This window comes from Rhinichthys klamathensis, unplaced genomic scaffold, assembly GCF_029890125.1.
Source record: "Rhinichthys klamathensis goyatoka isolate OS25496 unplaced genomic scaffold, OSU_Roscu_1.1 h1tg000001l_1, whole genome shotgun sequence".
NCBI classification, from domain to species: domain Eukaryota; kingdom Metazoa; phylum Chordata; class Actinopteri; order Cypriniformes; family Leuciscidae; genus Rhinichthys; species Rhinichthys klamathensis.
Genome location: NW_026606555.1, coordinates 134,528 through 147,052, shown reverse-complemented (window position 1 = coordinate 147,052; position 12,525 = coordinate 134,528). Strand labels below are relative to the sequence as shown.

The 12,525-nt window shown below is 41.5% G+C and overlaps 1 protein-coding gene across 3 annotated transcripts in view; it reads left to right on the top strand.

Annotated features, from left to right (window-relative positions):
* Window positions 1-9,420, top strand: part of LOC130068901 (A-kinase anchor protein 7-like) — a 56,281-nt gene extending 46,861 nt beyond the window's left edge. Inside the window, exons 8-9 of one of the 3 annotated variants that reach the window (XM_056246884.1) lie at window positions 5,326-5,361; window positions 8,528-8,702. In XM_056246884.1, coding sequence (XP_056102859.1) covers window positions 5,326-5,361; window positions 8,528-8,697 — 206 coding nt within the window. In that variant the 3' untranslated portion in view covers window positions 8,698-8,702. Of the gene's footprint in view, window positions 1-5,325; window positions 5,362-8,527; window positions 8,703-9,118 lie in introns of those variants that run through there. The other 2 variants (XM_056260582.1, XM_056254038.1) reach the window with 2 other exon arrangements.
* The last annotated feature ends 3,105 nt before the right edge of the window (window positions 9,421-12,525 follow it).

Here is a 12,525-nt window from a genome sequence, read left to right as displayed (position 1 = left end):
CACAGCGCAGCCAAGAACGAGCTCCCACAGAGGTCCGACACTTTTTCACAGCGCTCCATTGACTTTAACACAGGCGTCTCATATTTTTGGTCTCGGCAGGCTATTACCGTCGTAGTTTTATCAAATATATGGTTAAACATTGTGCCTGGGGCATTTGTAACACAGATACGCGTTTCCCAGAGAGGTTGGAGGGGGGTGCGTTTTTTTCCCTTCCCAAACCGAAGTCAAATCCTGATAAGTGTCGTCTAGCACACGCTGCTAATAAATACAGCGTTATACTCGCGTAGTCCGTTTGCTTTGTAATAACGATTATAGAAGTGAATAGAAACCTACCCAGCTTCGCATGAACAGTGTTGCTCCTTGATATTGTTAGTCCCAGCCTCCGTCTCCATTAGTAGGATATGCGGTGGCTCATTTTTTGACTGTGACCGGTTTGCTTTTGTCTCTATTTGGATGCCTTGTTGTTCCTTGCGTTTCACCTGTATGTCGTGAATATAGCCTTCGAACGGATATTGCAGCCGCTTTTGCCTACTTCTATAGGACACTTTATTTGCTGCTTTATGAAAGTTTGATAAAATGTCAGCAGGAAGAGCTGTCACAGCATAAGCCATGTTGATACCAGAGCCCATATGAAGTTTGTTTGTCGGACGTAGCAACAGTAACCAAGGGGGGCGGGGCTTAGCCAAAGGCGAATTACCAGTATAGATGAGCACAGAAGGCACAAGGACATTTTCATGCCAGCTTTGGCCTTTATAAATCCTGATTTGTTCCTCACTTTTGACGTAGGATTAGTTTGTACATGCGTTTTATAAACGTGAAGATGTCAATCAGTGTTTGTTTCTGTGGGTGTTCAGTGATCAATGTTTTACTGTGACTGAATACAGGAAGATTTGAGAGGAAAGTCAGTGTTAAGTTGTTCTGTGTGGCAGTAGATGAACAGAGAGACTGTTGTTGTGTTTTGGACTGACTCGATGATTAACTGAACACCAGTCAGTTATTGTGTCAGTTGCAGACTCACATGACAGTGTTTTGACATGAGTATCAAATCAATCACGGAATCAAATTGGGCTGCGCAAACAAGTAACTAATCAAAACTATGATGCTTTTCATCATGAAGTGTTGATCACAGCATTACTTTAGATCTGCTCATGTTGTGTCAGTGTTGTGTGTTTGCGTTAGTCGAGTGACCGTGGAGAACCAGAGGCCTTGAGTGTGTCTGCTGCTCATGAGTGAGACGGAGCAGATCTTACACTCCTGTTCACACTGACACAAGAATAAAGTGCTTCTGAAAGGTGTCCTCTACATTTTAATGTGCCTCTATTGTGCGATTTTAAAGGCTCCCAATTATGTTTTGTTTTCTCCTTCAACAGGTTTATATGCATCCACAGTCAAAAACACTTTGATTTTCTCATAATATCCACTGCAGCATCAGCTCTTTTCTCACAGTGTCTGAAACAGTTTGTTTCGAACGTTTGAGCAGCGTCCGAAATCGAATACCTGTCTACTAAATAGTGGGTGAAAACCATACGCCAACAGAGTAGTTCGTCCCAATACAGTATTCAGAAAACAGCAGGTGAAAGTCCCCGGGTCACACACTGCTTCCACTGAGATCCTGGAGTGTGCATTTGATGGACACTTTACTATCCCACAAGGCCACAGGAGAGGATTTGTGATTGACAGTGAAACAACTGACGCTGGTAGGTCATGTGACAGTGGCAACATGACGGATGAAGCATGTCCGAGTTTCATTAATGGTGCCCACATTCATACTATATGTATATAGAAGATACTTTTAACAGTTGTGAAGTAAATTCTAATTCAAATGTAGTGCCTACTCTGAACAGTATGCTACCCAGTCTGTTGTGATTGGTCTCCTCTGCTCTGATTGGTCAGATGACCCAGTCTGTTGTGATTGGTCTGCTCTGCTCTGACTGGTCAGATGACCCAGTCTGTTGTGATTGGTCTCCTCTGCTCTGATTGGTCAGATGACCCAGTCTGTTGTGATTGGTCTGCTCTGCTCTGACTGGTCAGATGGTCCAGTCTGTTGTGATTGGTCTACTCTGCTCTGATTGGTCAGATGGCCCAGTCTGTTGTGATTGGTCTACTCTGCTCTGATTGGTCAGATGGTCCAGTCTGTTGTGATTGGTCTCCTCTGCTATGATTGGTCAGATGACCCAGTCTGTTGTGATTGGTCTACTCTGCTCTGATTGGTCAGATGGTCCAGTCTGTTGTGATTGGTCTACTCTGCTCTGATTGGTCAGATGGTCCAGTCTGTTGTGATTGGTCTCCTCTGCTCTGATTGGTCAGATGGCCCAGTCTGTTGTGATTGGTCTACTCTGCTCTGATTGGTCAGATGGCCCAGTCTGTTGTGATTGGTTTACTCTGATCTGATTGGTCAGATGGCCCAGTCTGTTGTGATTGGTCTACTCTGCTCTGATTGGTCAGATGGTCCAGTCTGTTGTGATTGGTCTCCTCTGCTCTGATTGGTCAGATGGCCCAGTCTGTTGTGATTGGTCTACTCTGCTCTGATTGGTCAGATGGTCCAGTCTGTTGTGATTGGTCTACACTGCTCTGATTGGTCAGATGGCCCAGTCTGTTGTGATTGGTCTACTCTGCTCTGATTGGTCAGATGGCCCAGTCTGTTGTGATTGGTTTACTCTGATCTGATTGGTCAGATGGCCCAGTCTGTTGTGATTGGTCTACTCTGCTCTGATTGGTCAGATGGTCCAGTCTGTTGTGATTGGTCTCCTCTGCTCTGATTGGTCAGATGGCCCAGTCTGTTGTGATTGGTCTACTCTGCTCTGATTGGTCAGATGGCCCAGTCTGTTGTGATTGGTCTACTCTGCTCTGATTGGTCAGATGGTCCAGTCTGTTGTGATTGGTCTACTCTGCTCTGATTGGTCAGATGGTCCAGTCTGTTGTGATTGGTCTACACTGCTCTGATTGGTCAGATGGCCCAGTCTGTTGTGATTGGTCTACTCTGATCTGATTGGTCAGATGGCCCAGTCTGTTGTGATTGGTCTACTCTGCTCTGATTGGTCAGATGGCCCAGTCTGTTGTGATTGGTCTACTCTGCTCTGATTGGTCAGATGGCCCAGTCTGTTGTGATTGGTCTACTCTGCTCTGATTGGTCAGATGGCCCAGTCTCTTGTGATTGGTCTGAAACCAAACGCCCTTTAGCAAATCTGAATTTCAGCTTTTCCTCAGCACTTGATACACAGAAATACAAACAGTAACCCATTCAGGCAGTTCAGAATCTCTTCTTTCTTTTGGGAGACAATAGCTGCATCCCAATTCAGAGGCTGCATCCACAAAGGTTGGACTGAGCGTTTTTAAATGGGACAGTCTAGCACAGTGGTCTCAAACTCGCGGCCCGCGGGCCATTTGCGGCCCGCGGGGTGATATTTTGTGGCCCCCTACTTGACATTAAAGTTTAATGTTAGTGCGGCCCGTCGTTGCGTGTGCCGCGTTAAAAATAAATAAATAAATAATTATCCCTTATGGGCTACCATAGATAGTCTCGTGACAGCTTACGGTGAGTTTGTTGTCAATAGTTGTCAATGACAGCCACGAAGTACAAACATACTGCGCCTGGAAAAAATGAGCGCGTCGCTTCAATAATGAGCGGCGCGCGCTTGCCGCGCGCCTCCATTTGAAATAACGAACTTGAGCGCGCAAAATATGTGAACGCGATATGTGAACGGCCCCTTGTCGAGCTAACAGCAATCAGGCCACGAGCTATTGGTAGCTCGCGAGCGACGTGTTGGAGAGAGACCCTGCTCTAAAACAATGTGAGAATAATCATTTTGAGCTTGTAATATGTGTCCAACAGGTTGATAAGACGGTTTGCTTTGATTTGTGCAAAGTCAGTCATTTGCCTGAGACACTATACATGTGTAGAAAGAATTCAATAAGACGGGCAGACATGACTGCAAATATTTGTATTTCAAAAGCAATAATTGTTTTTCTAAGTATAATAAAAGGAAATGTGCCTTCCAAAAAAAAACATTCAATATCATTAATGTGTTGTGTAAAGAAAATAAAAAGGACATAAGCAAATATAAATATCACAAATATGTGTTATAGACAAAGAAAGTTTGTAAAATGAACTTCAACTGTCAGAAGGACAGCTCATGAAGAACCAATCATGTACAGAAAGGAATGTTCAAATTCAGAGGAACAGTTCAGAAGAAACGTTAATAATAAATATTGAGAAGATTGGATCAGTTGTGCTCCTTTTTTGGAATACTTGAATACTATTTTTTGTGGAATACTTGATGCGGCCCAGCCTGACCCAGACTCTACCTCCAGCGGCCCCCAGTTAAGTTGAGTTTGAGACCCCTGGTCTAGCACTTGTCGCCTAGCAACTGTGACAGCTACCGTTGATGATCCGGGGTAACGTTTTCCCTGGACTTTTTTTTAGTTACAAACAGGGTTCACAATCTGTAAATATGTTCACCATGTTCCATTTATGTACATAATAAAGAGTATAAACTATATACAATCGGATCTTGGTAAGATATGTCAACATTTGAACCGCTCTAAAGGTTGTTTTTTTTGGTACATTTGTATTGATCAATATTCGAGTAAGTTGAAACATTATACCTACATTTAAAAGTGTAATCTGGTGTTTTCTATCAAAAAAATCCTATTGTCACCCACGTGCAATGAATCTTGGGATAGGCTATAGGCTGTGAAGGATCCATGAGTTGTATCCTTCATTGCCCGGAAAACGAAGGCTGGGACGCGGTGACGCAATCAACCTTTGAAGGATGCAGCCTCTGAATTGAGACACAGCTAACTTTTTTTTTTGCACTTTGATCTGTGAAACTTTGCAGACCTTTTACATTCACAAACAGCTGTATTACACACTGCATGACAGGTATATCTGAAAAAGCATAATGGTGGGGTGGGGTGGGGGGGGGCTTTAAAATGATTTGGGATTTACTATTGAATGAGATACACTGTATAGACAATGTGTTTTTTCCAATGACATTCGAATCAGCAAGGAGTGGTGTAATGTATTGTGCATATTCAACATTATTCATGATAATTACAGTATCAAGGGAAATAATCAGCAATGTCATTTTTGACACAATCATGACATGCAGCCCTGGAATCAAAGCTGTCCTAATTGTTCATAAATCTACAAAGCATGATCTCCGGAGTATTAATCAGCCGTGATTGAGCAGACGCGCTAAGGCGAATCAGTGGGATCTCGTCATGCTTCATCACAGACCATCTGTGTGATTGTGATGGTTTCTGATGCTGCTGTGGTTGTGGTGAGATCACTTCAGGTTGCTAAATGTGTTGTTTATCTTGCAGATCTTCTGCAAAGCAGGCAGCGTGCTGAACGGACAAGTACGTGCTCCTCCTTCACTGTCTCTGTGTAGTGTACTTCAACCCCTCACTACCCTACTACTGAGGGCACTAGACGCAGATTCACCCCCACTGTGTTCGTTTTCCATTACTTTAGGGATGCACGATATATGGGTGCGCAAATCAGCATTGTAACTTCTCAGCTGATGTGCTGGAATGGAAGCAGAGAATATTATCAGGGATTGTTTTATTCATTTCAAACTGTGAATTATATTTCTGTGCCAGCTAACAGAAGTACTATAAAAAGCACAACAAACATTCATGTGGAATTATCGATTGTAGTTTCAGTGTAACAGACACTTAGTTTTATCATATCAGTTATGAACAGTCACATACAAATAATTGTAGAATAATTTGATAAAATGAGGGGTTATTCTATCTATTTCAAACCGCAAACTATGACAATTTTGGTTTTTTTATGAATACTGTTTTAAAAAGCTACTGTTCACCACCAGTTTGGGGTCAGCATTGTATTTTTTAAAGAAATTAATACTTTTATTCATCAAGGACACTTAAAAATTGATCAAAATTGACAGTAAATATATTTGTAATGTTACTAAAGATTTCAATATCAAATAAATGCTGTTCTTATCAAAAATTGTATTCATCAAAAAAATCCTGCAAAATAAAATGTATAATGGTTTCCACAAAAATATGAACTGTTTTCAACATTGATCAAATCTAAATGTTTCTTGAGCATTAGATCCTCATTTCTGAAGGATCATGTGACACTGAAGACTGAAGTAATGATGCTGGAAACTCAGCTTTAATCACAGTAATAAATTACACTTTACTGTATATTCACAGATATTTTAAATTGGAATAATATTTCAAAAATGTTCCTGTATTTTTGATCAAATAAATGCTTGAACTACTTGAAGATACATTATAAAACTCACCCACCCCAAACGGTAGTGAACATATCAGTTGAATAATTATTGGTTATTGTATTAGTCAAAATGTCTATATCTGTGCATCCCTACATTGATATTCCTGTTTCTATGAATCTAAAATATCTGAGAAAAAGAGTCATTAGCAGCTGTAACCCTGACCTTGCGTCTGACCGACAGTCACTGAGTAAAGGCCCGTTCACACCAAGGACGATAACGATAAAGATAACGATAAAGATATAGTGCTAAAAATCGTTCTCAATATTAAAGAATAGCAGAGTTCACACCACAGCTGTAACGATAACGATATAGAGAAACGATATCATTGGGTCATCGATATCAACGATATCATCACTTTCAGAGCGATTTTTTCCCAGCTGTTGAACGATAAAACACTAACAGCCAATCAGAATCCATTCTAATTTAAGGGCTCGCGCATTTAAAATGGCAGGCGACATTGTGGAGAAGTTAATCGCAGCGGTCCAGAACAATCCAGCACTGTTAGACAAGTCAAGCCCCTTCTCAAGAAGATGGACATGGAAAACAATCGTTCACACCCTCTGAATTAACAGCAGTTTTACCTCAGGTATCCAGCGCTCGCTTCCACAACATCGTCGTGCTTCCTCCGAAGTGGCGGTGGAAAAGACTAGGTGTGTTTTTATTCCACTATATAGCTGGGTTTCAGTCACGTGATTATGATGACGCGCGAAATTCAGATGGAGAGCAGGGAGTGAAGAGCGCAATGGACGAGATGGAGGAAACTCAGTACTGTACTACTTTACACGCTATACAAGAGAAAGATATAAACAAAAAATCAAACCTATGTTGGACGTGATCCTTACGTTATGAAGAGGAGCGATTTTCAACTGAATTGAAAGATTTTCGTGCCATCGAGGCGGTAGATATCAGCAACTACCTCGTCTTACACACATACTTTGACTTTACAAAGTTCGTAAACGTTACACGTTACACAAACACAGCCACTTAAGTTGTATTAACTCACCTTTGACGAAGTGATCACTGCACACACGGCCATTTTCCCATTCGGCTCCTCCCGACCGCAGACGTAGGTTTGCAAGCCGTTTTTCCAGAGTTTTTCGGTCAGTTTCTTGCATTTTCCCCCTTATGAACAACAACTTTTGGTACACGATAAAAACTCCTCGTGGTTTGATCGATTTAAAGGAGCTGTATGAAATTTATTTGAATTAATCATAAAATGGCCCTGATATGTCACTAGACATTGAGAAATCATGTTCATTTCAAATACTTATATCACTGACAACAGTAGTCCGGCCAGGATATTGTCATTTAAAAAGTGAAGTTGCAGCCCTCAACTGATGTTGATGTTGTCATGTTGTGTTTTGGTCTGATGCTCCTCCCTCCACCTATCTACCAATCACGAAGTCAGTAGTGTTGCGCCATCCGGGTTGCCAGGTCTGCTCTAGTGACCACAGCTGCAGCTACACACGTGTCGGATAAAAAAATGCAGCCGATCTGGCAACCTCGAGTCAGGGGGGAGGGGGAGGGGATACACCGCTCTACAGTAATTTGAAAGTGATTGCAGTACCGGTTTTGGCCACAATCTTACATACAGCTCCTTTAAGTAATCATAAACGACGCAAAACATAGGCATTTTGAGTTTGTTATAGAGCTTTCTAAATACAGCAAATCACTTCCTGCCCTCTATTTGCATTTCGCGCCATGGCAACGCAGTGGCGTGACGTCATATGAAAACAAGCTATTGACTATATATTAGATTATTAGATCGATTACACTAGCTTCACATCATGCTGAGGACATCTGCTGGTTAAAGCCTGTAAACGCAACTAGAACAGCAAAAACATGTTCAATGACGTCGTACACACTTTGAAATCGCAACGAAAAAACAGACGTTATCGTTTGTTGGTGTGGACACTAAATAAAGTTATTGTTATAGTTATGTTTTATAGTTATCGTTCATTGGTGTGAACGCAAATCAAGTTATCGTTATAGTTATATTTTATAGTTATTGTTCGTTGGTGTGTACGAAATATATTTATCGTTCAAATTATCTTTATAGTTATCGCTTGTTGGTGTGGACGCTAATAAAGTTATCGTTATAGTTATTTTTATAGTTATCGTTCGTTGGTGTGGACGCAAATATAGTTATAGTTAAAGTTATTGTTCGCTGGTGTGAACGGGCCTTAAGACTGATCTGTGTGTGTGTGCGCGCGGGTCAGCGTTCACTGACCGCTCTCTCTCTGTGTGTGTGTGTGTAGGTGTTAAGAAGGCGGACGATGAGGAGTTAGTGAGTTTGAGTAAGCGGCTGGTTGAAGACGCCGTCTCGCGAGCTGTGCAACAGTACATGGAGGAAACCCAGCAGAACGGCTCCGCGCCGAAAGACCAGGGTCCGCCAGGGTCCGCCGGCACACTCAACAGCACCAAATGACCCCGCGACCCCTGACCCCTGACCCCTGACCACACCGCCACACGCGGTGTCGAACCGCAGCACACAGGGAGTCTGTAGAGAAGCTGGAGTCAGCAGACAGCGAGTGTGTGAACACTAGTGAAGCGGAGCCGAGTGTCCCGATGCACACCGGACTCAAACACACACTGATTCCCCTGTCTTCCCTCTCCTGTTCACCTCGTCTCTCACGCTTCGTGTGTGTCGGATCCTTCCCAGAGTGCATCAGGAGTCTGAACCAGTGTTGCTTTGACATCTTCACATCGACAATCACAGTGAACTGCTCAGTGTGACCTGCAGACCAGCAGCCCAATCCAAAGCCAGACTCATGACCTGCGTTACCAACATGCCTGTTGATCTGTGTGTGCCACATGATGATGATGTGTGTGTGTGTGTTGTGCCGTAGGGTGTGTGTGCACTCAGCGCAGGATGGATCAGGAAGGAGAGCGTGGGCGGACACAGGTACAGGCCATAAAGACACTGTTAGCACAAGAAAACACTCGAGCGAAGATCCTGCAGGAGCTCAACCTGTCCGGCGGAGGAACCGCACACTGACCTGGGTGACACACAACCATCCCAACGTAAAACACACACACACACGCGCGCAGACACAGACCTTCACTGACGTACAAACCAGCGAAACGTATCGCACACTCTCTGTGAGGTTTAGAAAGACACACACACACTCTCACTCTCTCTCACACAAACACATTCTCACACACACACAAACACACACTGAAGGGACGCCGGCCTGAACTAGTCTTGATTGGAGCGTTTGATGTCAATGATGCGTCAGACGAGCACCCACAGTGGCCTTAGAGACATCACACCTTGTTATGATATTATACTGAAGAACATTTGTTTTGTTTAGTTCACAGATTCATGTTTTCACCAGAACCTTAAAATGTGTCTTTTTACGCTCCTTGTCCTTGAGTTTCCCGTATCGATGAAGTGTTGAAGACGCCATTATTCATGTAAACAGTACTATGATGTCATCATTTAGCTTTTTGTTTCCCATCCGTCACTTTTTTACTCTTAAAAATAAAGGACAAGATGACGGCGACTCTGCGTGATTCATTCTCATTAATGTGATGTTTGTTCTATAACTGAGTTTCTCAGGGTTTATCTGTGAGCGTTTGCAACGCCTCCATCTCTCCTCTGATGAGCATATGGCCTGCCGTCGGCCGAGCGCGAGAGAGACGAGTCTCGAGGTGAATGTGTGTTCTGGAACGCAGGCGCAGAAATAAACCCTTTCTTCAGGCTCACTCGCTCATTATTTGACTGCAGTTCATCTATAAAACAGTGTTTGCGCGGCTCCTACAGGATTAAACTCATGAACTTAGGAGCCACTGGAGCTTTTAAAAACTGAAAACAATCATCTGATCATCCTGGAGGTTCACTTCTCACATGCTCATATTCTACACAACGTGTACTGGATATATGTTTAGTAGCAAAATATTTTAATGTAAATCATAAATTGTCATATTCAAACACCTGGTATTTCAGAGTCACATAAATATACATTACCGTTCAAAAGTTTGACATCAGTAAAAATAATCTTAAAGAAAATAATACTTTTATTCATCGAGGACGCATTAAATTGATCAAAAGTGACAGTAAAGACATTTATAATGTTACTAAAGCTTTATTTTTCAAATAAATGCTGTTCTTTTGAACTTTATTGATCAAAGAATCCTGAAAAATTAAATCTATGAATAAAAATGTTTTCTTCTGTTCATCAATGATAATAATCATAAATGTTTCTTGAGCATCAAATCATCATATTAGAGTGATTTCTGAAGGATCATGTGACACTGAAGACTGGAGTAATGAAGCTGAATTCAGATTTGATCACAGGAATAAATTACACTTTACTATATATTCACATAGAAAACTGATTTTTTTTTTAAACTAATAATACAGTATTTCACATTTTTACTGTATTTTTGATCAAATAAAAGCAGCCTTGAAAAGACTGTTCAAAAACATTAAAAAGTATTTCCAACCCCGAGCGTTAGAAAGATAGAGTATGATGGCAAATGTGCATCGAGTTCAACAGTGGGTTTCAACACAACTCTTTCCTCCTAGTAAAGTCAGGGATGAAATGACCAGCCAACTCTGGAGATTCTCGAGGAAGCATTTGGTAGTCATGGGATGCAAGAATCGAATTACTGTCATAGAGCTACTGTCATAGAGTTACTATCATTGAGTTACTGTCAGAGAGTTACTGTCAGAGAGTTACTGTCAGAGAGTTACTGTCAGAGAGTTACTGTCATAGAGTTACTATCATTGAGTTACTGTCAGAGAGTTACTGTCATAGAGTTACTGTCATAGAGTTACTATCATAGAGTTACTGTCATAGAGTTACTGTCATTGAGTTACTGTCATAGAGTTACTGTCAGAGAGTTACTGTCAGAGAGTTACTGTCATAGAGTTACTATCATAGAGTTACTGTCATAGAGTTACGGTCAGAGAGTTACTGTCAGAGAGTTACTGTCATAGAGTTACTGTCATAGAGTTACTATCATAGAGTTACTGTCATAGAGTTACTGTCATAGAGTTACTGTCAGAGAGTTACTGTCAGAGAGTTACTGTCATAGAGTTACTGTCATAGAGTTACTATCATAGAGTTACTGTCAGAGAGTTACTGTCATAGAGTTACTATCATAGAGTTACTGTCATAGAGTTACTGTCAGAGAGTTACTGTCAGAGAGTTACTGTCATAGAGTTACTGTCATAGAGTTACTGTCAGAGAGTTACTGTCAGAGAGTTACTGTCAGAGAGTTACTGTCAGAGTTGCTGTCATAGAGTTACTGTCATAGAGTTACTGTCAGAGAGTTACTGTCAGAGTTACTGTCAGAGAGTTACTGTCAGAGAGTTACTGTCATAGAGTTACTGTCATAAAGTTACTGTCAGAGAGTTACTGTCATAGAGTTACTGTCAGAGAGTTACTATCATTGAGTTACTGTCATAGAGTTACTGTCATAGAGTTACTGTCATAGAGTTACTGTCATAGAGTTACTGTCATAGAGTTACTGTCAGAGTTACTGTCAGAGTTACTGTCATAGAGTTACTGTCATAGAGTTACTGTCATAGAGTTACTGTCATACAGTCACTGTCATAGAGTTACTGTCATACAGTTACTGTCAGAGAGTTACTGTCATAGAGTTACTGTCATAGAGTTACTGTCATAGAGTTACTGTCAGAGAGTTACTGTCATAGAGTTACTGTCATAGAGTTTATGTCAGAGAGTTACTGTCATAGAGTTACTGTCATAGAGTTACTGTCAGAGTTACTGTCATAGAGTTACTGTCATAGAGTTACTGTCAGAGAGTTACTGTCATAGAGTTACTGTCATAGAGTTACTGTCATAGAGTTACTGTCATAGAGTTACTGTCATAGAGTTACTGTCAGAGAGTTACTGTCATAGAGTTACTGTCATAGAGTTACTGTCATAGAGTTACTGTCAGAGAGTTACTGTCATAGAGTTACTGTCAGAGAGTTACTGTCATAGAGTTACTGTCATAGAGTTACTGTCAGAGAGTTACTGTCATAGAGTTACTGTCATAGAGTTTATGTCAGAGAGTTACTGTCATAGAGTTACTGTCAGAGAGTTACTGTCATAGAGTTACTGTCAGAGAGTTACTGTCAGAGAGTTACTGTCATAGAGTTACTGTCAGAGAGTTACTGTCATAGAGTTACTGTCATAGAGTTACTGTCATAGAGTTACTGTCAGAGTTACTGTCAGAGTTACTGTCATAGAGTTACTGTCATAGAGTTACTGTCATAGAGTTACTGTCATACAGTTACTGT